This window comes from Lissotriton vulgaris, chromosome 2_1 (assembly GCF_964263255.1).
Source record: "Lissotriton vulgaris chromosome 2_1, aLisVul1.2, whole genome shotgun sequence".
Lineage (NCBI taxonomy): Eukaryota > Metazoa > Chordata > Amphibia > Caudata > Salamandridae > Lissotriton > Lissotriton vulgaris.
Window position 1 is genome coordinate 1,361,870,715 of NC_141687.1, and position 27,821 is coordinate 1,361,898,535.

Genomic DNA, 27,821 nt, shown 5'->3' on the forward strand with positions numbered 1-27,821 from the left:
GACTGCATTGTTGTATGTGAACTCTGCTGTGCTCAATAAAGAGGGCCATTCCCCCTCCTGATCCATCAAATATAGCCGGAGATATTGTTCTAAGTCCTGGTTCACTCGTTCCGTCTGTCCATCCGTTTCTGGGTGGAAACTGGTGGACAAACGAGAGTCGACTCCCAGACCCTTAAGAAAGGACTTCCAAAATCGAGAAACAAATTGAGGTCCCCGATCTGAAATAACCACTTTAGTAACCCCATGCAGTTTGACAATGTGTTCTACGAATAGTGTAGCTAACTGAGATGCTGTGGGGAGTGCCTTCAAAGGGACGAAATGACTCATTTTTGTAAACTGATCCACCACCACCCAAATGACTGAATAACCCTGGCTAGTAGGCAGGTCAACAATGAAATCCATGGAGACTGTGTGCCAGGGGGATGGAGCTACTGGTAAAGGCATTAAAAGGCCTTGCGGGGATTGTCTCAAACTCTTGCCCTTAACACACGGCTCACAAGTGGCGATGTACTGCCTCACCTGAGCGTCCATGCCTGGCCAGAGGAAGATTCTCTTGATTAACTCCAAAGTCTTCTTGGCTCCTCTATGACCTGCTAGTGGGTGGTCATGAAAATGCTGAATGACTTCATTTTGCAACTCCTCACTGGGAACAAACATCTTTTCTTGCCAAAATGGTTTCTCATTTCTCACACTGCGATCTGGACCTTCCGATTCCCAATTAGAAAATTCAGTTTTAGCAAATTCTTCCTTAATTCGAGTCTCCATTTTATCTTCAACTGCAATGGCTACAATTTTTTCCTCTGGAATGATAAATCCTTCCACTTTGGTTTTGGCTTCTTCTCCCATGCTCAAACGTGAAAGGGCGTCAGCTTTTCCATTTGAAGATCCGGGCTTGTAAGTTAAAACGAAATCATAGTCTGCAAAAAAGAGTGACCAGCGCAGTTGCCTGTGGGTTAGCGTGCGAGCTGATTTGAGAAATTGCAAATTTTGATGATCAGTGAAGACTGTGACCACATGTTTCGCTCCCAACAAGTAGTGTCTCCATACTTTGAATGCCTCCTTCACTGCCAAAAGCTCTTTATCAGCGATGGAGTAGTTGATCTCTGCAGGAGTAAGTTTTCGAGAATGGTATGCCACCGGGTGAAGTTGACCAGTGTCCTTCTGGCGTTGAGACAGGATTCCTCCTATTGCAAAATTGGATGCGTCAGCTTCGATGAAGAAGGGTTCATTCAAGTTAGGATGTTGCAGCACTGGTGCTGTCACAAATGCTTCCTTTAACTGCTGAAAGGCCTCCTCCGATTCACGTTCCCAGATGAATTTTACATTCTTTTTTAGAAGACGGGTAATTGGGCTCACCTTCTCCGAGAAATTCAGAATGAAACGCCTATAAAAATTGGCGAATCCCAAAAAGCTTTGAATCTCCTTCACTGACTTTGGCGCAAGCCATGACTTGATTGCCTGCAACTTCGAGTCATCCATGGATACTCCTTCCGGGGACAAAACAAAACCCAAGAATTCCTCCCTGGAGGAATGAAAGACACACTTCTCTAGCTTGACGAACAGATGGTTCTCCAGCAGTCGTTCCAAGATAGCTCGTACATGACGAACGTGTTCCTCTAGACTGTTGGAATAAATAAGGATGTCGTCGATGTAAACCACCGCAAAACGGTCCAAACACACTCTCGAAGCACGTCATTCACAAAATGCTGGAAAGCAGCTGGGGCGTTACAAAGCCCAAAGGGCATCACTTGGTATTCATACAAACCAAACCTGGTTCGGAAGGCAGTTTTCCACTCCTCTCCTTCGGCCATGCGCACCAAATAATGATATGCCCCTCGTAAGTCCAATTTAGTATACACACAGGCATCCTTAACCTGATCAAGAAGTTCCGAAATGAGGGGCAATGGATAACGATTCTTTTTGGTGGCCAAGTTCAAAGCTCGATAATCAATGCAGGTTCTCAAGGTCCCATCCTTCTTAGGGATGAAGAAGAGGGGCGAAGACACTGGAGACTGTGAGGGGCGGATAAAACCATTGGCTAAGTTTTGTTCTATATAGTCCTTCAAATGGAGGTTCTCGGGTTCCGACAGAGCATAGATTCGGCTGCAGGGTAAAGAAACCCCAGGCTCCAATTCTATCCGGCAGTCATATTCTCGATGAGGTGGCAATTTCCGAGCTTCTTTCTCATTGAATACCTCTTTCAGATCCTGATATTCTTCTGGAATCTCTGGAGCCTCCAAAGCGCACACCATTTGAACTTGATTGGCCAAATTTTGTGACAACGTGGAGTTGGTATTCACTGGTGTGGACTGGAAACAATGCTCTAGACAAAAGCTTGAGTTCATTTCAACTGAACGTCGAGACCAATCAATCCTGGGGTTATGCTCGGTGAGCCAAGGCAAACCCAGTATTAGTTGGAACTGAGGAGCATCAATGAGATTGAATCGAATGAAACTCCGATGCTCTCCTGGTCCCACTACGGTCATCAGTTCGGTATCATAAGCTATTGGCCCCGAAGACAAATTGGTGCCATCCACTGCTCGCACAGGTTCTGGTCTTAACTTCTTTTCAAATTGTATTCCTAAAGATTTGGCAATCTGGATGTCGCAGAAATTCCCAGTAGCCCCCGAATCTACCATCACGAAAACTTCCTCCATCTGAGTCTTTCCAAACACAATTCTACATGGCAAATTCAGATGCGGGGCTGCTGATTGCAGGGTATTAGCTAAAAGTTGTGGCTTGGGAGTTGGCTCTTCACTCGTTCCCACCAGTGCAACTCCGTCTACTGGTGGAGCCGATCTTTTACCCACATGCTGGCCTTTGATCTCTTCGGACATTCCTTGACAAAATGGCCGGACTGACCACAATACATGCACAACCGACCTTGACGTCTCTTTTCTCTTTCCTCCTGGGTAAGAGGACCTCGAATCGTTCCCACCTGCATAGGTTCTTCCTGACTTTGGCCTTCATGGTTCTTAGCTACCTCCGGCCTAGACCGATCAAATCGTGGTGGGAGAGTACGGACATCCTTTCGACGTTCACTTCGTCTTTCCGCCAGCCGCTGATCTATCTGCAATACTAAATCTATGAGTTCTGATACATCTGTAGGTCTTTTGGGAATTTGGGCCAGACCGTCCTTCAGCTCATCTTTTAAACCTCGGTAGAAAATGGCCGCCCTCTTAGACTCGGGCCAACTAGTTTCAACAATCAATTTATTAAATTGTGCCAAATAGGCCACCAAGTCTCGATTCCCTTGCTTCAACTCTAGTAGTTCATTGTCTGTGGTCTGTGAGACATTTCTTCGGTCAAAGATTCGAAAGAACTCGGCCTTGAATTCTTCAAATTTATACAACACTGGATCGTTGCTAGCCACCAGGGGCAAAGACCACGCTGCAGCATCTCCGCTCAGGTAGGACAGCACAAACGCCACTTTAGACTGATCCTCCTAAAACAAAATGGGCTTACAAAGGAAGTGTAATGAACACTGAGTCAGGAAAATTTGGGCCTTGTGGGGGTCTCCTTGAAATCTCTCGGGAGGGGCCAATGGAATTGTAGGGGACATTGCGTGCACTACCTGTGTGGTAAACTCCGAAGAGGAGGAGGAAGAAGGCGTGGAACCAAAGGCAGATGACTTAATACTCCCAAAGTTGGGGCGCGGACTCTCCGCAAGCTCATCTAATCTCTGACGCAAATAACTAGCCTCCTGATTAGATTTCCTAACTTCCTCCCTGGTCTCACTCAACTGTTTCTGTAATCCCTCTAACACTGAAGCCAAGGCTTTGACATCCAATCCTTCTGCCATCTCGCCCAGACGGAAGATAATAGAGGCACTTCAATCTGTCAGAAGCAGTACCTGAATTGTCCAGATTTCCGTGGGAGCGAGTGGCCAAGTCTTCTACGATGCTAATTTCCAAATTCTCAAACACCCCTGCACCCGAATTGCTCCAAGCCCAGGAATGGAAGGGAAAGGGGAAGTGGATAACAAACAACAAAGAGAGGCTTCCACACTGGTGTCTTCGTCACTACCTCTGGATGAGTAGCTGGGGAACACCTGCAACAGTTAACAGAACATTACTAACGTTCTAACCCTTTTGGGAAAACCACTCTCACTCACTCACTCTACTCTCTCTTCTCTCATACCTGGTTTGTGTGTGGAAATTGCTGCTCTCTTTCTGAGTCCGATAATGTTCATATGGAAGGTTGAGGACTCTTAGTTGCTTGTGTTGTGTGCCGAAAGTAGTGATGTGAAGAATAGAGGTGGTAGACAACAGTATTACCATATGCATATAATATATACTCTCATTTACTTGTTGAATCACGGGAGCGGACTGAAACTCTCAAAAGTCTTTACAGTAGCTCTGAATATGTCATCGACATTTACAGTTCTTATCGGAAACCAGGCTTCGCTTCAGACAAGGAAACTCTGACGCTGAAGAAAACCAAATGGAACAGGAACAAGGATAGCGCCACCAAGGTCTTAGAGAATTGAATATTCTTACCGCGTAATTCTGAGGAAATGCGGAAGAATTACTTGCCCACTGGGATGGTACTCTGGAATAGACCGCTGACAAGGACAAAGTCGGCACCACAGAACACTGGCACGCGGCGACTCGGCTTTTGCTCCGAAGTGCAGGAATCCAACAGGAATGGAACGAAAACACGCTCCCAAAGTTCCGAAATAAAGTCTCTGTGGATACTGACTGAGAAAAGGGCAAAACTTAGACAATACGCGGTGATTTGACGGGAGCCAAAATCAGGGCGTCGAACTTCTTGAAAAGAACAGTTGAAGTGCGCCACATAGAACGCGCGGGATAAGGAAATGGCAGACTGATAGGAAAGACTAGAACGCTAACCTTATCAAATGGTGGCACAATCTAGAGGCGTACTAAGCCTCAATCTGACAGTGGTCATGGACTAATTTCTGAATGGAGCCCCAGAGTGGAAATGGTTGCCAAGCAGGAAATCTTCTCTTAGCCGCAGGGACAGACAGAGGTCTCTTAATGGAGCCCGGCATGGTCCTGACATATATATATATATATATATATATATATATATATATATATATATATATATATATATATATATATATCTCCATTACTGGTTCCATTTGCCGTTGATGTAGCGCTCAGATCGGGTGCGGCGCCCTGCAGCTGAACCACGCTGCTGACACTTCACTCACTATTCCTCCGAACGGAGAAACAAACCGGGTCGCACTCCATAGGTCAATTTTGCAATTTTTTTTATTTTCTTTACATTTCTCAACAAAGGCAGCTGTTTCGATCTACGCGTTTCGGTATTTCAAATACCTTGCTCACGATCAACCAACCACTTAGCTCCCCCTACTTGATATAATTATTCACATGCAACATAATTTCCTGTGTTGGGGTTACCAGCCCCTCAATGCTTTCTGGGAGATGTAGTTTTTATATTACTCATGCAATACAAATCATATCATTTTGCTCATTCTAATGCTTTTTAACTGTGTATTACTGCGCCCTGAGTTATTGTGAAATTAGTGGCCATTGCATTCCATACTGATAGGTTCCCTCAAGTGGGATTACATTGCTTTTTTATACGTTTTAAGACATCATTAGTCAATAGTTATAACTCTGTAAAGACCCCCCAATGGGTTAACCATGTTTAGTCGTATATCATCCTAATATTCACCACTAAGTACTGCCAGCAGATAATCTCCTGGTTTCTCACACAATATCTAAAAAATACTTAAAGTTTGTAACTTAATATCATACCCACTGTGGGTGCTTTAAGCAGTTAAGCATTAATTTTGGCAACAAACATTTCCAAAGCGAAGTCATTATAGGTGTATGTATAACTCTTCTGACTGATTTAACCCATGCGGGGTTAGGGTTCTTAGGTTTAGGATGTGGCGTGACTCTGTCTCAAAAGTCTTTCTCTGTCTCCCCTCTTTCTTTTTTGGGGACACTTTCAATTCCAAAGAATTTCAATTGATTCCAGTCACTGTGGTGATATTGCTCCATGTGCTTGGCTATTGCATTTGCCCTGTCCTTGGGAATGGTCGCTCGAACGTGCTCCAAAATGCGTTTTTTTAGTTCACACACCGTACTACCCACATACCTCATGGGGCACGGGCATTCCACTACATATACAACATGTGTTGTTTTACAGGTGATGAGTTCTCTGATCTCCCATGTTTTTTTATTTGCCATTTGCACTTTCTTGTGGGTTTTGCTATTTGACACGCCTTGCATGCATAACATTTCACAAATCCTGTTTATTTCAACCATTTGTCTTTTTTTGTTATCTTCCTGAAATGGCTATGGATCAAATGATCTTTCAAGTTTTTAGCCCTCCTGTACGTAATTGTGGGTGTTGTCCCACAATGTTCTTAACTGTTTCATCCAGTTGTAAAATTTTCCAATTACGTTTCAAAATGTTTGCAATTTTCTTGCTTTCATTTGAGAAGTTCATTTTCATTTGTATTGGTTCTGATTCACCTGTGGGTTCCTTCTGTTTTTTTATTAGACATTCCTCTCTAGTTTTGTTATCTGTTTTCTCCCAGCACTTTTTGATTACGCCCTTGTCATATCTCCGCCGTTTGAACCTCTCAGTGGTTGCAGCGCTATGTTTCAGCCATTCATCATTTTCACTGCAAATTCGGCGAATTCTCAAAAATTCCCCATAGGGGATGCTTGTGATAAGGGATTGCTGATGGAAACTAGTGGCTTCTAAAGTGGCATTAGTGGCAGTACATTTGTGATGTAGCGTAGTGTGTATTTGATTTTCTCGTATATAAATCTCTGTATCCAGAAATACAATTCGATCATTACTTATTTCATAGCTTAATTTTAAGTTTGGTATACTGCTATTCATGATTTCAAAGTATTTCCGAAATTCCTCTTTGCTCCCATCCCAAATGATTAGTAAATTATCAATATACCGTGTCCAACTAATGACTTTGTTTAGTGATTCCTCATTGCTGTTACTCCACGCCACTTCCTTCTCCCACCATCCCTTCGCTAAACAGGTGTAGCTGGGACTAAAGGAAAATCCCATCGCTGTCCAGCTATTTTGACAGTATATTTCTTCCCCAAACATGAAGACATTTCTGGTCAGACATATCGTGATCATATCCAATAACATCTGATTATGATTTCCAAATTCTATTTTTCCTTCCTTTAAGAAAGAGTTGCATGCATTGAGTCCCATGTCATTCCCTATGTTGGTATAAAGGGATATGACGTCCATCAATACCAAATGGTATGAGTCTTGCCAGGGAGTATTTTCTAGTTTTATTAATAGGTCACTTGTATCCTGTATGTAGGAATCTAGGCACGTTACATTATATATATATATATATTTATCCATGGCACATGCTGCGGATCCATCAAGGATTTACAGGGAAGCCGCGTTGAGCCCCATAACAAATCTTTGGGTCTCAGGCATGGCAAAAAAACATTTTGGGGCATTTTGCTGCAAATTGTACATGCTTTACCTACCTCTATACCACACACATGGGATCAGGAAAGCTATAACCTGAACCCTTTATTTTTTTTACAGCCCCAGGGACCATTTCTCAGTATATAGAATGACAGCCGTAACTTTTTTGTCAAGTTGCAACCAGCCAATCAGGACCTTGCTTTGGTGTGTGAATTCACAGAGCCATCGTGTATGGACCCGTTGAGGGTTCACTTCCTTTGATATAAAATTTTGTTTTCTTTAATATCTCAGAAACGTACTAAACAGATTTACACCAAATAACAAAAAGCACGCTTTCTGAACCAAAAGATAACCTAGTCTTTGACACTCAGTCTCCACTGACAATGTCACATGGATCTATTAATCGCAACTTATGCGTAAGGGTGAATCAATTATATGATTTCCAATGACCATGTGCCTATTCCACGCCTTTAATTAGGTGTAATGCGTCAGACATATCCCCCACAATAGCGTTGAATGCCGGACACCGGTAACCCACAACACAAGGATAAGCTTTAAAGAAAGCTAAGTTTTTCACTACAAAGCCCATAATGCATCATAACAAGCCATATGGAGTCTTTTGTATAAATAGTTGACTCAAAGGATGGACAAATGTTTGTTAACCGTGACCAGGGACCGTGCAGGTCCGAAACGCGTAGGTGGGGAAACCTACAGGAAAATAAAGAACTGAATTAATCATCTTGAAGTGGTGTGCGGCGTCTTCTTCATAAAAGGATTATTGCTAAAACATTATTTGCGAGGCTGTCCCAAACCTCGCCGCCAGCAACAGCTAATTAGCTGCTCCCCCCGCTTGGGACATTTGTTTGTGTGTATGTATATATATATATATATATATATATACATATATATATATATATATATTTATATATATATATATATAAATATATATATGTGTGTGTTTGTTTGTGTGTGTGTGTGTGTGTGTGTGCTTGAAAATAATCACCCCAACTTTTGGTGGATTTACTGTTTTTAATTTGTGTTCTGTACAGTATTATTGCATCACTTTCATTGTTTAGTTTTAAGATGTTTTTGATTTTTTTTGTGAAGTGTATATACTCTGGTAATTTTTGTTTAATTTAGTGTTTGTTATTACATTGATAAACTGATAACAGTTTTAATATGTTCTTCAGAGCATTATCCTCAAGATTTTTTTCAGAAGTTATTACTACAAAAATATTGCTAACATTGTTAGTTTGTCCTTTTGAAATATTTGTTAGTTATAGCTGGTATGTTTATAATTCATAATGTTTATAATTGTGTATATGGATGGGGGAACTATTGTCTTCAATGTCAAACTAGTTTTTTTGTGTGAGCTGTGGTTTATTTAACACTGTTTAGCCACTGCTTTATTTTCGTATGTTATTGTTTCGAGCATGAACAAGAAACTGATTTTACTAGCCTGAAATAACAGTAAAAAAAATTATAGTTATGATGATCATATGAATAATAACAATATTACACAGATTGCACATATAAGCCCACAGTTACTTGTCTTGTTTTAATATGCTACATATCTTTATTTTGCAGCTCCTTCAGTGGTTATGTTCTCTTTTGATGTTGGAAATGGCCCTAGAAATATATCTGTGCAGTCACCTACGCCACTGAATGACAATCAGTGGCATTACGTTAAAGTTGTTTGGAATATAATCGAATCATTTCTTCAAGTGGGCACTCTACCAAGAATGTTTTTGCAGGCATCCGCTGAGGGACACTACAGACTACAGTTAAGCAGTCAGTTGTTTGTGGGTATGTACAATAGATTTGTTTATGTTTTTTTAAGCTGAAGAATAGCTGTAGAATATGGAAATTCCTCTGAAAGTGCTCTGACAATTTACAAGCCAGTTTTGTATTCAAATTTGATTTTACAGTTGTAATAGCACAAAATATTAATTTTTCATTTTCCTAAAGCCACACAATGCTTTGTGATTTATTATTGCTTTTATATATTTGTGTTCCTCCCTATAAACCAGTGGATCCCAAACTTTTACGACCTTTGGCTCCCTTGACTTAATTGGCAGTTGCCCGTGGCTCCCCATCATATCACTGGTGGGGGGATGTGAGCCCGACCTCAAGAGTACTTCCCGTTTTCTCCCTGAAATTAATTGAGATGAAGCAGATGATGGTATTATAATCATATTTGTGACAAAATAATAAAGTAACAGTTGTTTAATAAGAACTTTAATTGGTTATGTGAAAAACTATACAATATTAATTGCCAAATCTTTTTCCATAACTTAACCTTTTTTAACCACACATGAGAAAGCTTGCATTTTTGCAACCCCTGTTGTATCTGTTTATGGTCAGTTAATGACGCTTTGTGAAACTTTCAATTATGGAAAAGCTAAAGCGCCTTCTATTCCCTCATACTTTTTTGTTTCTCCACCTCTTGTTTATGCCTTTCCTCCTCAGACATTCTTTTTCTCCCCTCTCTCTGCCATTATGTCCTGCTTTATTTCTATTACCCTTTGATTCTTTCACACATTGTTTTATCCCCATGTATTCCTTCCTTCTTCCACCTGCTGCTTTCCCTTGTTTTCTCAGACTGAAAGTCTTGGTGTCACTTTTAGTTTCCTGTATTTCTCTCATCCCTCTGCTGCACTCCTCTCCACAGAAATAAAACACATGTGACCCAGTCTGGGGTGATTTAACTGCCTTTCCGACACCCAGGTTGCTGCAGTCTGAGCTAAACTTGCATATCAGCGCTGTGATGTCTCGTCCTAGGTAGTAAGCCCTATATTCATGCAATTACAATACAATTATAGAGGCCTTATTTAGGCCAAGTGGAAAGTGACAGGCATGTTTGATACTGTTCACCTTTTCAGCTGTGACATAGTGTCTGTACGTAATTATTGTAACAGTAACTTCCTGTACCCTTCTATCAAGCTACTTTCATAAAGCACTCTGATACCTTCGGCCCATGTCTGCGCTGTATAAAATTGCAAATATTAACGCAGAGCCACGGCTTCTACTCAAAACAACTGGGGCGATTTGAGAGCACAATCATAGTTAATAGATTTTAAACAGCTGTGCCCTCAATTTTTGTTGCCGTAAAAGAAGAATGTTTACCTATTAACAATCCAAGCTGGGCTGTTAGTCAGCCGTGCTTCTTCAGTTATTAGCATTGTTCTATCTGAAATATTTGGTATCATTGAATCAAATGTAAACACATGAATTTCAAAAGCGGTTGAAGTTTGTATATCCCGCACACATTTTGTTTTTGTCTGTATTCAGCGGAGAACTGAATAACTTAATAATACATAGGTGAATATGCATCGAGGGGTAAATGTGCTTGAAGAAACGCCTGTTTTTCTCTAGAGATGACCTGCCATTTTTTATATATCTGACTAGAAGCTGCAGGTCCAGGGTTACTCTGGCCATTAGCACCACCTCAGTTATCGGGCATTACGAGGTTTTTGGCCACAATGGAGAATATTCCAGTTTCAGAATCACTAGGATATTTAACTCATGCAATCCTTGAATTCCATGTACTAACTGTTTATATTCCCCACTTGCTTTCAGCAAGTGAAAATTGTTAGCAGAAACACAATTTATTTAATTGTTTTTAACTCGACAATCGTGTAAAGATGGTAATTGCGCCGCAGTAATGAACCAAAAAATAAAGCAGAAATAACCACGCCAGACCACTTAGAATGAGCTCCAAAATCATTATCCCGAGTGTAAGGGAAGCTTTTTGGAATTGGATATTAGTAGAGAAAAATGAAGCTCTTCCATGGGTTTCATAACACTACATTCTTGCGGCTCTAGGTGAAATAAATCTTGGCTGTAAGAAATAGCTTCAGAGGGTAGTACCAGTTTCAGATAAGGTTTTATAATATTTGTTAGAAATGGGAGTCTCTAGTTGGCAAGGGCTTGCACCTTTGTCCAAGTAGGGACCCTTCTTTCTAATCAGGATAAGGACAAGCTAAAACCTCCTACTTTTCTAAGAAGATCTTAGACTCAGCTTCTAAAGCTAAAGATATTTTTTCTATTGTAGAGGAACTCTCGCACCCAGAAAGGATCACTATTAAACCTCTTCCTTCTCGGGTACTTTGTGACTCCCTTAATCAGTTTTTTATTGGAAAAAATGTCAACATCAAAAATAGTATTTCCTCTGTTGCTCCATTTGACCCTGCCATTTCTATTACTAGTCCAGCTATCTCTAATTCCTGGCAAATCACTCAAATACCCCCGATCTCTTAGTTTTGCTGAATAAGGTCACTTCTGGATCCCCCACTGACTGTTGCCTCCCTCATGTTTTGCGTGACGCTTTTACTGCTTGTCCTCTCCCCCCACTGTCACTTTTGAATAATTCACTTATAGCGGCCTGGTCCCCAGCTCTTTTAAAATTGCTGAAGTGGTGCCCATCCTCAAAAAACCTAGTGCTGACCCGTCCCCCCTGAGTAACTTTCGTCCCATTTCCTTACTTCCCTACCTCAGTAAGATACTTGAAGCCCATGTCACCAATGTCTTGAGCTCTTTCATCGAGCGTACGCAGTTCCTCGACTCCGAACAGGCCGGATTCAGACCCGCCCATTCCACTGAGGTGGTTATTCTCTCCGAGATGGAGGAACTGCGGAGGGGAGCGGACCTTAACATCAATCAGGCCTTGGTTCTCCTGGATCTGTCGGCCGCCTTTGACACGGTTGACCATGATATTCTGGTCGACCGTGTCAGGGAGGCCGGCATCCAGGGATCTGCCCTGGACTGGGTTCGCTCTTTCTTGAGCAATCGCTACCAGGCTGTCCGGCTCTCCCAGTTTGCTGCCGACAAAGTTGGGCTAACATGTGGCGTCCCTCAGGGCTCTTCCCTTACCCCCTCCTTTTTAATTTGTACCTTACCCCCCTCATCCGGTCATTACGAGGTAGTAATGTCACTGCATTTAATTATGCAGACGACATTCAGGTGATCTTTGACATCGATCCCTCGGCCCAATCCGTCCACAACTTCCAGTCTACGCTGTGCCATATCAGCGACTGGATGGGGGCAAACCATCTCAAACTTAACCCGACAAGACCGAACTGGTTCTTGTCGGGGTTGCAACCAACCCGTGGAGTTCCAACTTCTGGCCCACCACCCTGGGTCTGCCCCCTCGCGCTGCTGACTCGGCCAAAAGTTTGGGAGTGATCATTTGCAATGCTCTCTCGATGAAGCCTCAGATTAATGCTGTGGTCTCCTCCAGCTTTTTTCATCTCCGGAAAATTCACAAAATTGCCCGCTTCCTCACTACAGAGGCTCTTACCCTGACCCTATTGGCTTTGGTAATTTCCAGAATAGATTACGCCAACTCTCTTTATGTTGGTATCCCTGCCTACCAGCTTAACCGATTGCAGCTGGTCCAAAACCAGGCTGGTGGTTAATATTCTGCCAACCCAGGCACCAGCATGTTCGCCCCCTGTTAAAGACACTTCACTGGCTCCTCGTAGCCGACCGTTGTGATTGTAAATTAGCTTGCACCCTTTTTAAAGCCTTGGCCGGCCTTGGCCCGTTATTCATCTCCTCTTTACTTCACCAGTATGCTCCTCCCCGCGACCTCTGTTCTTCTCATTTGGCCCTACTCAAAACCCCTGATTTTAAACGTAAGAAACATGGAGGGCTCAGATTTTCGTTTCTTGGCCCATCCTTCTGGAACTCCCTCCCCTTAGAATGCAGGCTTACTTCCTCCTATACTCACTTCAGATCTATTCTCAAGACCCATCTGTTCTGTAGAGCACATAACTAGACCCTCCTCTTTTGTCTCTTCCGCCTTAACAGTTTGCTTTTTTGTCTCCATCTGCTCACAGCGCCAAGAAACCGCCAGGTGTTAGTTGCGCTCTATAAGAACCTTTACATAACATAACATAAGGGAGTTACACTCCTAAAATAATCCCTGCTCACCCCCTTGGTAGCTTGGCATGAGCAGTCAGGCTTATCTTAGAGGCAGTGTGTAAAACATTTTCACATTACCGACAGTAATACAGTGTAAGCACTACAAAAGGACATCACACCAGTTTAGAAAAATTGCCAATATTTTTATATGCAAGACCAAAAACTATAAGAATCCACAATACAGCACTTAAAAATCTACAGTTATCAAAATACGCTTTGAAAACAGTTCCTTGATGTCGATAGCTCCAGCCGGGGCTATCACGGAGTAGTGAGCAAACAAATCCAAACAGTTCAGGCTGGTCGCAGCATTACGCGGACCAGCTACAGTGTTGGGAAGACCCGCAGACAGTACCTGTAAGAGATGCAGGGCACTGAGGCCCTTGAAGTCACTCGCGTTGCAGATCAAGCTCCTTTCTTTTGGGATCAGGAGCGCTGGCGTCGGCAGGCGTCGGGTGCTGCGGTGCAAAGTGCAGCGGTGCGGCGTGCAGTGCCCTCAGGTTGCTTTGCGAGCAGTGGCTCGGTGGCGGCGTCAGATGCCGTTGTCGGGTAGACCAGGGTCGCGGTGCGACGTTAAGGCGGTGCTCGTCACTGTGCTGGAAGGTCAAGCAGCGGCGTCATAGTTGTTGAAGCGCTGTCGTCGGCTGACGAACGGGAGTCGATGGTGCTGGCGTTGGTAGGCCAAGGCTGCTGTGCGGGATGAGGGCGGTGCACCATGTAACTTTATGAGTGGTGCCCTCGAACCATGGTGCAAGCAGTGGCGTTGATTTTAGCATGGAGCATCGTTGTCTGGGACGCCAAGGCGTTGTCGTGAAGCGAGGCCCTGCAGAGCCCACAGGTCGCTGTGCGAGCAACGGCTCGGTGGTGGCATCAGCTGGCGGGGCCGGTGAGACCAGGGTCACAGTGCCGCGTTGCAGTGGTGCTATCTTCGGTGCCCAGGCTTCGGCGTGAAGATAGGCGGTGAGGAGTGCGGTGCCCACAGGTCACGGTGCGAGTAGCGGCTCTTTGACAACGTCAGCAGGCGTTGCTGGTGAGACCAGGGTCGCAGTGCAGCATTGCGGCGGTGCCCTCTGCGGTGCCTTAAGGACACGGAGTCAGCAGCGGCATCATTGACGTAGTCGAGCTGCTTTTCTTCTGTTGCAGCAAAAAACACACAGAGGGCAGAAGAGCTGGAAGTTTTTGCTGTTCCTGAGACTTCTTGAACTGGGGGCAAGCCTTTGAAAAACTCACAAAAGTAGATTGCAGAAAGTTCAGTCCAGTCCTTTCACTGTCCAAGACAGAAGCAGCCACTGCAGGCCAACACAGCAAACCACAGAGCTTCTCCAGCTCTTCTTCTTGATCCAAAAGAGTTCTAAAGTTCAGGGGTGAGGGCCCCACTATTTGTATCCAAAAATCCTTTGATCCTCATGGCAGAGGGTGTCTGTGCCCAGCAGAACCAGTTCTGATGTGATTTCCAGGCAGGGGGTGGAGACGGCATTGTCAGAGGCAGGCCATGCCCTTTGAGGTGCCCTTTGAGGTGCAAGGAATTCTCCTCCCTCTTCCCCAATCGCAGCCCAGGTCTATTCAGCCCTTTCCTGACCTACCTAGACTATCTGGAGCTGCAATTGCTTCCTAGCCATCTGTCGTCCAAAACCCAGACAGGCAATCCACATTCCAGCAGAGGCACACCGGATGACTGGAAAATGAAAATACCTACATCCTAAAAGTGGTATTTTCAAACACAGAATGTAAAAATCACCTTTACTAAAAGATGCATCGTTAGATCCTGAGTTCAGGCATACTAAATTGTATTTTCCCCCCTAGTTCCCAGGGCCAGTTTATAAGATGTTATAAACAAACTTCCCATTCTGTCCTATGGAGAACAGGTAGCCTTGCAATAGTGAAAAATGAAATGGGCTGTAAAAACTGCGCGCAGACTCTGCAAAGGCAGGTCTGGGGTACCTTTTCTGGGCTACACACGTGGGCGGCACAATCCGTGCTGCAGGCCCACACATAGCATTTGATTCCCAGGCTCTGGCATACTCAGTGCACTTTAATAGGGGCTGACTAGAAAACCAAACAGTCAATAAGGGAAACACCAATCCATAACATACTTTACCACAGAAGCACATGCACTTTACCACTGATCAGCAGTGTGAAAAGTGTGCAGAAACACTACGCCAGCAAAAACAGTCAAAACCGGGAGGGCAGAAAGCAAAAACTCAGGGTAAACATGCCAAAAGATGGCAAGTCTAACAATACTCATTTAATTTGGGAGGCCTTACTCTTGTCGCTAACATGGAGAAATATACGGGGGGAAGAACAAGGAACTGCTTTCACTGAGGCTTAGAAGGAAACCGTTTTTTACATACTTCCTGCCTGGCCTTGGCTCGGGGTCAGACTGGGGCCGGGAAACAAATCCTGGCTGCAATGCAGCCTATTTCCACAGTGAGTTTGCACATTGGGATTTCTGGCTTGTAAAATCCGGTGTGGTGTTTCTTCACATGAACAGCAGCCACCATATAAATAAGACAAAGGCTTTGGGGTTCACAAGTTTGTCATGTTCCCTTTCTTTGCAGTTAAACTTAAAGCAAGGAGTATTCTAGTGTGCAGCAAACCTGTTACCTATTTATAATGTAACATGTGAAGGGGGTCGACAGTCATTGCTGCGTATAGTGGCCGTATGAGGAGGCTACATGAAAGCACATGGGCACGTATGGCGGTCTTGCGCTCTAGGACCAAGCTATGATTCCGATTATACAGGTGGTATTTGTAACTCACATGTGTGTGATATGTGAGGTGGCAAGATGGCAGCTGTGTGATCGCATCCGCTCGGAGCCCTCCTGTCTGATTCATACTGTGACCTAGGTTGGATGAGGAGGAGGGATCTCTGTCTAGGGAAGGATGAGAGCAAGATCCTGATGGAGGGTTGTGTCACGCAGCCTGCAGAGGTAGGGGAGCAATTTCCTCCCAGGGCTGGAAGTCCAATCTGGAGCATGTAGCTGTGTGTCCTCAAAGAGCCTGTCCCCAGAGGAGCTGGTAGATAGATGTGAGGAGAAAAAGCTGACAGTAGAGCTCGCACAGATTGACAGGAAGCCAGCCCTTTCCAAGATTGAAAAGGAACAGGCCTTTTCCAAACTGGAGAAGGAGAAGGCCCTTGCATATTTGGAGAAAGAGCAAGGTGTAGGAGAGAAGAGGATGGCCATGGAGGAAAGGAAGATAGCTCATGAGCTTAGCCTTAGAGAGCAGGATATTAGAGTCCTCCGAGTGAGGTCTGGCAACCAATATATTGGTGCAGCAAACCTGCAGTGTCTTCACGTGAGTCTAGATTTTATACTTCAAAATATATGGTGCACAGTTATAATGTGGGGGATACATAGATAAAGGTTGACAGTCTAAAGGTCCCCAAAAAATCACAGGGAAAAGGGGGGTCTAGTTCACATTCCCCACCGGGCCACCGTGACTAAGGTAGGGCCTCTGCGGCTCTGTGGTAGATGTGCAGGGGCAGAGGTCGGTGGGGACCCCGAGGGGATGCCTTTCATGGCCGCGACAATGTCCATGGACTTGATTAGTGTCCAGTTGGATATGGTGGGCTGGCTAACATCTTGAGGAGGTGAGGGGCAGGCTGAGGTGTCTTGTCGGTGGTCAGTGAAGTTGTCATAGAGTGTTCTGATCTTGAGGTGGAAGAAGGTCCTGAGCTTGTCACAGAGGTCTTGGGACGGGGTGATGTCTGCGGCTTCGCTGCATGGGGTGGTGAATTCCTGGATGATGTTGAAGAGTTCCTTGGAGTTGGTGGAGTTGGTGAGTATTTTGTTGTGGATGAAGTTCCTTTTGGTCGTTCTGATTTGGTCATGGTAGTCCATCATGGCATCCTTGAAAGTGGAGTAGCTGTCAGTTGTCTTAGTATTCCTCCAGTTCTTTTCAAGGCGTCTGCAGGTGCACCTGGTGTCTTGGAGGTCAGCGGTTTACAGGCGGCTTTTCTGGGAGTTGTTTGCCGGGGTTGCGTAGCAGGCGAGCTTGTCTGTGCAGTTGGAGATCCACGTGTGGAGTTCTATGGATGTGGTATTTGCGTTGGATGCCCATGTATGGTTGTCTCGGGAGAGGTTGGAGTTCAGTTGCTCGTCGGTGACCTTGCTCCAGTTCCTTCGAGGCGGGCATGGGGCTGGTTTAGGTGCTTTGAGTTTCTCGACGGTGAAGTGGGCAAAGTGGTGGTCGGTCCAAGGTGGTTGTGTTCTGTGGCTGAAGTGGACGCTATTTGCTGCAGTGAAGAAGGGGTTAAGGGTGTGCCCTGCCCAGTGTGTCGGTGTGTTGATGAGTTGGTTGAGTCCGATGTTGGCGAGGTTGTCATGAAGGATGGTGGAGTTGGGGTCCCTGGGGTTGTCGAGGTTTAAGTTGAGGTCGCCGATGAGTATGTAGTTTGTTGATAAGATGGCGTGGGGGGCGATGAAGTCGGTGATGGCGATGGTGAATGGTGTCCGGGGCTGGGGGTTCTGTAGATGAGTGTCCCACGGAGTGTGGTCTTAGGGCTGGTCTTGATCTGGAAATGCAGGTGTTCGGCAGAGGGGAAGGTTTCACTGGAGGTGGAGAGGTGGAGGGTGTTTTTGTGGACTATGGCTAGGCCTCCTCCCGGGGGTTTGGGGCAGTGTTGATGTCAGGGGAGGAGGCGGCATTGGTCCAGGTCTCTGTGAAGAAGGGAACATCGGGCGAGAGAGAGTCGAGTAGGTTCCAGATTTCCATGGCGTGTTTGTGTACGGAGCGGAGCGCACGTTGAGGAGGATGCAGCTGAGGGGGCCGTCGGTGCTGGTGTTGGTGGTGTTGAGGGTCGGGTAGTGGTGAAGGTCCGAAGGCAGCGGAGGCAGGAGAACTGGCCGTGGGTCATGTTTGGTGAGGCCTGTTGCAGTCTGTGTGTCTTCCGGAGTTGAGTGGGAGGAGGGTGTTGTTGTTGTAGCAATGGATGTTTGGAGATCCAGGGTTCCTGGCCCTGGTATTGGTCGGGTCGCAGGCAGGCGCAGACGGGCTTGCCATAAGAGCGCCAGCAGTCATTAAGTAGGCGGTGGAGGGATTTGCAGCTAGGAGGCAGAGGAAGTCAGGGGGAGGGGTCACAGTGGCAGCAGTGGTGGCTGAAATGGAAAAGGACCAAAACAACAGAGAGGGTACAATAACAAAGAACACAACAACAATAAAAGTGGGAATGAACTAAAATGCTAATGAGGTGCCGCAACAACAGTGGGGTAGCGCAAACATATTATTATTATTATTATATTCTTATATAGCGCCAGATTCGACCCCCGAAGGGGTATCTCCGCGCTTGCCTTGGGAACCCGTCCAGGCTTTTCCCTGTGAGATAGCCCCTACAGGGCATCCCCAAGGTGAAAGCCAGGCATCCCGCCGTGGGGGGGCCGTTGTGGAGATTAAGCAAGCTTAATGCCAGAGTTGCAGAGTGTGAACCCATGATTAGGTCAGGCACCGAAGCGAGAATTATCGAGTCCCTGGACATTTGAGCTCAAGACCCTGCCGCGTCGGGAATTGCATAGGCAGGAGCGACAAGAATGCACAGAACGGGCACAGGGAGGATCAGCAGTGGAGCACACAACAGTGGAGCTGCTGGGGAGAGAGCGGTCCCAGACTCAGACCCAAATTTGAGGTGCCATTTCCAGGTTTTGGGTCTCAGAAGTGGGCTATGCAGCTGTTTTTCTACAAAACCGATGCATCATCACCTTTGTGCCAAATGGAACTGACGCATTGCCCTTTTATGCTGATACAGAGGCTGTTCGATGACAGTGGTTCTACAGCCTGCAAGGCCCAATGACAGGGCTCTGCGCGGCTCAATGATGACGAATTGACTTAACCTCAGCGAAGGTCGAAAATGATGCATCCTGCCCTCAGCGTCCATGCTTTCCTCCTCCATCACAAGGGCCCCTGCGTTAGTCCTGTAGCCAGCCTGCCATCCATCGTGGTCAGCCTTAACTTTAGATTTGCACCAGACCCTAGTGACCTCAAGTAATCTTTTGACCACTAGTGACTTCTAAGCCTTGTTTTTTGCACTTAATCTTTAAAAATTCATAACTCAACTTCTACATTGCCGTAGCCTCCACATGCTTCAACACCCTCCACATACTCCGCAAGACAATCTAATGGATGCCCCCGAATCCAGAAAGACAGACACCCATGCACACATCACCAGCAGACTGGACTACGGGAACGCCCTCTACACCGGAATCAACAAATCGCTATTCTACAAACTCCAGACCGTGCAGGATTCCACAGCTAGACTCGCCCTCAGCGTCCCAAGACAAGACCACTTCACCTAGCACCACCGAGACCTCCACTGGCTCCCCGTTGAATAAAATGTGACCTTTAAGCTACTCACACACACCTACAAAGCCCTCCACAACACCGGACCCCAATACCTCCTTCTACGTCCCCAAGAGAAACGTCTGCTCCAGTGAGCAGGCCTTGGCCGAAATCCCCGCATCCACTGACCCAGACAGAAGGCAGATACCTCTCCCACATCATGGCCAAGACTTGGAACAAACTCCCCCTCAGCAACAGTTGAAGCCCCGCACTGCAAGCATCCAGGAAGAGCCTTAAGACCTGGTTTTACGTGAGTAGTACGCTCTATAAATCTCTGACTTATTGAGTGACTGATTGGATTTTTGTAGTTATGGTCTTGTTTTACTCAGATAAATATTCTCTATATTTCTTAACCTGTGTGGAGTCTTTTTGTAGTGTATTCATTGTGTCACTGTGTGTGTGTGTTGCAAATACTTTACATAATGCATCTTTAGATAAGCTTGAATTCTCTGTGCCAACCTACTGGAGGGTGAGCACAGGTTATCTTATAATGTGTATATAGCTTATCCTGAACAGAATGGTTCCTGTCTGACCTGGGTGCATACCTCAGCCAACTAGTATTCTCAGTTTTAACACATATTATGATTGAGACTCTCCTAAAAAAATATGTGGAACAAAGCACCCCATTATAAGTCTCAAAATCTTGTTGAGTGTTTTGGAAATTTTGAAGTGTGGGTCAAATTCTGGCCTTTAAGATTAAAGCATGGATTAAACAAATCCCATAAAAGCACTATAGACTTGATGGGTCAAGAAATCTGAGATCAAAATACTATTGCTGCCCCCTCATCTTTTTGTTTTATATCCCAGCCATAGTTTAAACTAAATTTAGATATTACAGTATTGGAAGTAAACAAAACAGATGGTCAATTTGCAGCATTTGCAGTCGATATTCCAATTTTCACTAATGAGCGGATTAACACTCTTACAGGTATTAAACATGATGCAATTAGATTTGAAGAAGTGCCATGCTATCTTCTCAATCAAAATAAGATAAAAATCCTTCATTATCACTCTGAGCAAGGGCCTGGTAAATCTAAAGTGCCATCTATTCAGGGGCTAAACTGTCATTAACAATAGAGGTTTCAAAATAAAATGACTCCTTGCTTAAGAGAACTAGAAAAACGAATAGGCTCCAGTTTTGAAGATGCAGTGGAATTAAAATAAATATGCTTTTTAGTTTTTTCACATTTTTGCACTTGTGCATGCATCTATCTTTTTTTAAAAGATCGATTCTACAATGTCTTATTTATATGAGAGTATAAAAAACATTTAGAGTAATTAAAGTTCTTCTGATCCTTCTTTCTAGGGATGAATGGGCTCTTCCTTATTTGAAATACTATTGTTGAGCATTTGTGTCAACGTTTTCATACTTGTTTGGTTTCACCCACAATTAGATATCACTGAGAGCCATTCATAAAAAATGTATAATCCGTTAGTGGTCACCTTGATTCTTCATATTTTAGGAGGATAAGATTAGTTTCATAATGTTATCTGTGTAAGTACTTTTGGGCCTCAATCACACAACATTTACAGAATAAATATATTTGGAATAATCTACTACCAGATGCTTTTGTAGCATCTTGGTCTTGCTCCGAGCTTCAACAAATTGGTCAGATATCTGATGGGTCTATATTTTAATAATGTACCTCTTTTCTGACTCAAAGCTATATCTCCATTAGAGGATTCTTCAAATATTAACAAATGTGTGAATATTTAATGCACACTCCATAGTTTAATTTAGGTCTTGAATTTCCCCCACATATACATCTCATAAGGACCAGAATGAAAAAAGGATGTATTGGTTGGATTTATAAAGGTATTTCATTCCATTTTGGGTAGTAGATGATTGGTGGAAACCAGAGAAAGTAATATGAAGGAATAGATTGTTACCGTTGTCCTCGTCACATTCCTTACCAAGTGTAGAGGACCATCTCCACAACAGAAAAAGAGACCAGGAGAATGATGGGACACCTAAAAGCAACCCCATCCCACTGGGAGTAGATAAGCTGTACCAACCCATGATTCCGCCTAAACTACCAATCCACCAACCAAAAAGCCGGCTGTCTGGGAGAGAGGGAGGGACGTAATGAATGATACGAGGACAATGGGACCAGGAGTAATGAAGATTACCGGTAAGTAATAGGGCATTACCTCCCTGTCTCTCCAGTCCTTGTCCCATTCTTTACAAAGTGTAGAATGCCAGAGCAGAAAAACCCGGCCATCCGAACTCCCATGAACAACAGGGACACCACAACGAAAGCAGCACCCCAAAAGAAGCAAAAGGGAGAACCACAAGAAAAAACACAAACAGGAGCACACAACCACCAACTCCCCAAACCAAACAGCAGGGCCAAAACCCCCAAACCAAGCAGGGGATGACCAAGAAGAGCAAAACACGGAGCCAAACCAAGGAGATGCCACCCAAAGGGCAAACAACCCACAACAAAAAAGGACCAGAGACAGACCTCACCAGAAGGACAGCAACAAGTCCACCCCATGGCAAACTGACACCGTAAGAAGCCAGGGTCACACCAAGAGGAACACACGGCCCGCAGGCAAGGCCAGAAAGGAGGACAAGAACCAAGTGAACCCCAGAGGGGCTTAAGCAACCAATCCCCCAGAACATCCAACCGAAGGGGGCCCAGACAAAACTGAAGCGCCCACAGGACACAAAAAGCCTGAAAGGTCAATCAACCAGCAAGAAGGCCACAAGGACAGGAACACCACCCAGTACCCATAACCTATTAGCAGAAACAACAGAGAGTGACTCCCGCTCAGACAAGGGAATCATGCTACACACCACCAAAAGAACCCACAACGACCCCACCAGAAAGCTGTGGGGAAGGACGGATAGACCCAACAGGCCCCACCCAAATCAAGAGACAAAGGAACGACACAACGAACCACAGAACCTACTGCAACACACCAGGGGAGGCTCCCAGCAGATCAACCGTGACAAAAGGTGGACAGGGCCCACCAAAAGAGCCAAGGCACCGACCCAAGCAAAACAACCAAGTGCAGGCCCAAACAGACCAAACAAGGAAGAGAGGAAGCAGCAACTAAGAGCAAGGCCTCCCAAGCTGACAGCACCGTCAATAGAGAGCCCAGAGGACCCTGCCACAGAAACCCCCAGAGGCAGACCAGGCCATGGGGCAGGAACTCCCAGCATCAACCACCAGCCGAGACACCGAACGACAGTCCAAAACCCGCCAAACCCGGAGAAGGACCCAGGGCAGAAGGACAGGCAACAGGACAGAGGGAACGACTCCGAAAACAGGGGACCTTGGGACACAAACCCAGCACCCCACCCAATGAAGGCAAGGGAGAAGCCAGAAGTGCAACCCCTCCCCCCACTAAAATGAGGCCAACAGCAGAAACCTGCCAAGGGAAAGCAAGGGGAAGACCCCAGCAGATCCCTAACCAGACCAGGGCACAATACCAGGAGTGGAGAGTGGCAAAATCTTCAAGGCCCCCGAGACGAGGGAACCCAAAGAGCAAACAGAGCCAACCGGGAAGAAGCAACCGCAGGCAACTCCCACCAAGGGAGACACCCCCAACCTGAAACCGGGGGGTCAACCACAGGGGAGAAACACAGGACCTGGTAAGTCCAAGCCACAGGACCCCAAACAAAAACCCAGAACAGGGAAGGGGGAAAACCCCCAACCAAATCAACAGCTGACCAAATGGGCAGGATGACAAAGGAGGACACCAAGGAACCACCGCAGGTGAATCCCAAGAGCAGCCGCAGAAGGGCAGAAACAGGGAAGAAAAACAGGGAGTCCTGCAGCGCAACCCCGCAGACGCCCGGACACAATCACCCAAGAAGCCAGCAGACTGAACAACAGACACACCAGCAAAACACGAGGAGACTAACACAGTGCCCCCACAGGCCGGAAGGAGTTGCACTTGGCCCACCGCTCCAACCCCCAACAATTAAGGGCACTGGGAAAGCCACAGGATCCAGCCACATCCAGGCCACACAGGGAACACAAAGCAGCAGGAAGACAGGGAGAGAGCCAAGTAGCCCACACCTGCAAACCAACGCAAAGGCCCGGCCTGCAATAGGCAGGCGCAGAGGAGAGGCTACAGGAAAAGGACACCAGGCATAGGACTGCCAACCACCATGGGGATGAAAGACCCGCACCCAAACAAGGCACAAAGGGACCAGAGAAAGGAAAGTCAGACAAAGACACAAGCAGACACCCAAAGGCAATCCCCAAGTGACCAAGGCCCCCACGGCCAGAGCTGGATCAAACCAAGCAGAGAAGGCACTACCAACCCTCCTGCAGAGGCAAGCAAGGGGCAAAACACAGGGAGAGCAAGACCAAGACCACCAGAGGAAAAGCCAAGGCTCCATCAATAGACTCGAAGATGCGAGGCCACACCACAACCCAAGGATGGATGAGCCCGGAGAACCCAAAGGCGCACAACCCACCGTGGGGAGAGGTATCAGAAGAGGCAAAGGGAAAAACTGAACCCCAGCAGGACCCACAACTGCAGAGCCACCAAACGAACAGGGACCAGAGACACCACAGGCACAAAATGAGCCCCCTTACCAGAGCTCCAATGGACCAAGCCCAAATGACAGGTCCCAAGGGGAAAGCAACCAGACCAATCCAAACCTGCAGGCAACCCACAAACCGGGCCGATGACAGCCAAGCACACCAAGGACAACCCGAACAAAAACCGCTGTGAATCCATGGCCCCCGAGCTGAGGCAAGGCCAGGCAGAGAGAAAAGACACAGCTGGAAACAAGGACCAACAGGGCCGACAAGCAGGAGTGAAATGGAAAGCCGCAACACAGCACACACCCCAGGGCAGGCAGGAACCAGACCACACTGGCCACCCCACCAACACATCCACAAGCCACGTACAGCACCTGGTACTACAATGACGTCTCCCACATAGGCACTAATCAAGCAAGACCCAGCCCAAACACCGAGATCAGAAGAGAACAGGTACCGAGAGGGTGGAATGGCCATAAGCCAGGCAGAAGCAACAGGGGAGAAACCAAGGAACTTCAGAGGCAGAAGCAAAGGAAGACCCATAACATCCAGCCCCCACTGGTAGCAAAGGAACAGGCAGCAGAGAGAAATAGGACCCTCAAAAGCAGCCCAAGCACTCAAGAGGGAACCCAAGAGAGGAGAAGAAAACCGCAACACAGTACCCAAACCCTGCCATCCAGCCCATGCGCAACGCACAACCCAGCACCAGGCAACAAGCAAACACCAATATCAGCAACAAGGCAAATCAGGGGCACCACCAGCACAGCCCCAGAGCCAACAGTCGACCACAGACAGCCACAGGTTACCAGCAAAAGGCAGAAGTTGCACAGCACACCAGCGAACCCCAGCACCAAGGGCCTTGCCCGGCCAGACAGAGGGCACAACACCAAACCCTCCCAGGCAAAAACGTAACCCAAGAAGCAGGGAGGCCGGGAACCCCAAGGGGATGACTCAGGACACAAGAAGCAATCAACCCACAGAGGAGCAAGGAAAACCAAACAAAAACCCACAGGAGGAGGCAGATGCCACACAACACCACCAACCCCCCATCAGACAGCCCAGGAAGAGACCACCAACACAGAGCCAGTTAACAGGTGGAAAACACAAACTCCAGCTCCTGGGAGGCTGGGAACCCCAAAGGCCAGTACCAGAGAGCTGGAACAGGAGAGAAACTGCCATGCAGTACTTACCCCCGTGGCAGGCAGACAGCACAATACACCGGCTGCCCCCACCATCCAGCCCAGGAACCGACAACCAGCGCAGCGCTGGACCGAAGACCAACCAGAAACACCCCAATATAGAGAGAGATAACAGAGACCCAAACACAGACCAAGCAACAGGGTTGCCATGGTCACAAAGGGCCAACAGTCTACAGCACCAGGGACCAACCAGGCCCGACCCTACTCAACGCCAGAGAGCAGGCGTGACCAAGTACAAGCAGGGAGGCAAGGGCGAAGGAAGAGCCAGCCACACATGGAAGGCAACAACCAGACCCAATCAAAGAGCAGACCAGAACACAAAAAGGGTGACACAGCTGCAGGCAGAACCAGGACGGGCAATATAAACCGCTATGCGGTGCTCACCACTGGGGCATGCAGACTCCACCACACACTAATTTCCTTACTGCCTTTGACGTGTGGCAATGTTTGCTGTGGCGCGTTGGGGCCTGCCGGCACAATGTGTGCAGCTGAGTGGGTCGGCCAAGTCGGGCAACAAATTTAAGTACATGTGTATGGGGAAGCTGAAATCAATTATAATGTTATGCCTAATTTCCTTACTGCCTTTGACATGTGGATGTCGCAAAAAGTATGTTGCTGTGGATCATGATATCTATCCAATTAGTACTTTACTCCCGTAATGGTTGTGTAGATTTATATGATTTGATGTGAATAAAAGTCTACGCCTTGAACAACATAACCGATGTTTGGATATTCTTGGGCCCAGTGGGCCCTGAAGGGTGTCAGAAGTGAGGGGGATTGAGTGTTTCAATGTGCTCGTACTATTGTTGTTTAGAGATGAGTAGCTTCCAGAAGAATACTAATCGGGATTATTGGATGGTTGCAAGCATTTGTCATGAACATACTTTGGGATAACTTGACAGTCAGAATTCTTAGAATAATTAATTAAATGTCAGAAATGTATTTCAAACATATTTGAAAGTCTACAGGTGTACATTTCACTTTCTAAATCAGTCACCATCACCGACATTAAATTATTTCTCATATTGCATGACTGTTCATATGTTAACGTGTGCTGGACAACATAGAAAAACAGAGCGGTGACATGTTCACAAAAGGAAAATTCAATGTAACTGGACGTATGTTTATGCTTTTTCTTCTAACAGGGGGCACAGCATCTCGACAGGGAGGATTTTTGGGGTGCATCCGCTCATTACGTGTGAATGGACAGACTCTTGATCTTGAAGAGAGAGCTAGGATGACTTCTGGGGTAAAGCCGGGGTGCCCGGGCCACTGCAGTAGTTACGGCAAGCTCTGCCACAATGGAGGGAAATGTATCGAAAAGTACAACGGCTCGACATGTGACTGCACCACCTCGGCGTACGAAGGAGCATTTTGTAAAAAAGGTAAAATGCTGCATATTACCTATTTCTTTCACTCAAAAATACATTTCTTGACAATTTGTACAAGCACATTTTTTATTTAAGTTAACAGTTGATCTGTTGCCGACGATCTACTGAAAAATATTGGATAAAAGAGGAGCTATGTCTCAATACAGACTTGCTATTACGATTTGAAAATGCTTTAAGTTTATAAAAAAATCATACAATTAATTCTGGTAGCAGGCTGTGCGTTTCCCTTTGTATCATTAAGGAACATTGTCATTTTATTATTTATTGCCCTTCACTTAGCTTGTGAAATTGGTGCTCACAATTCAGTGTATCCAAGAAAGTTCAGAATAACCATATACATATTCATAAATTCTGAAATCTAAAATATCGCTACAGCGACATTTTGTTTTAAAAACTAGATATCTTTTCGACTACTATAAATTGAAGGGCTGTTTTAATTCGTTTTTAATGTTATCGGAATTGTCTGATTTTCAACATGACCTTTTTGTCTCACAATAAATCATAGATTGCTCATCTAATTCATAAAAATAAGATTGAAATTATTTTTACATCACAAAGATATGACAAATGTGTGGTAGCTCTACCTGCTCCAGATTTACAAATGGAGCTAAAACAAGGACAATGGATGCTAATGACAGAAACTTCTTTTATTTTATGCTGTTTGATGAAATATTGAATTTGACAGTCTGGCAGTAACAAACATCACCACACAGGTGCATCTATATTGTAGGCAAAAAGTCATCCAGTGAAACCATATCGTTTTAAGAATAGTGAACAATGTTATTGTTCGATACATAGTTGAATCCAATGAATGCATTCAATTGTTTCTGAACTTTTTTATGTCTGTTCCTGACCATTCGTTATTGCAAATCATTTCATTTATTTTTCTGGAGTAAAGGCACTTCTCTTAAATTATGCTACCCAGCACACATGTAACATCGAATTCTGGAACTTGGTTAACTCTAAGTCGTCCAAAAAGCTGCAAACCGCATGCTGCCGAGTGTGGATAAAAGACATTGTGCACAGAACAGTTCTGACTAGAGCAGGGGCAA

The 27,821-nt window shown here is 45.6% G+C and overlaps 1 protein-coding gene across 1 annotated transcript in view; it reads left to right on the forward strand.

Annotated features, from left to right (window-relative positions):
• The window catches only part of LOC147732599 (contactin-associated protein-like 5), an 864,951-nt gene that overhangs the window by 657,903 nt on the left and 179,227 nt on the right, over positions 1–27,821 (forward strand). Inside the window, exons 14-15 of the mRNA XM_086954286.1 lie at positions 9,007–9,225; positions 26,524–26,763. Of these exons, the coding sequence (XP_086810412.1) occupies positions 9,007–9,225; positions 26,524–26,763 (459 nt within the window). The remainder of the gene's footprint in view (positions 1–9,006; positions 9,226–26,523; positions 26,764–27,821) is intronic.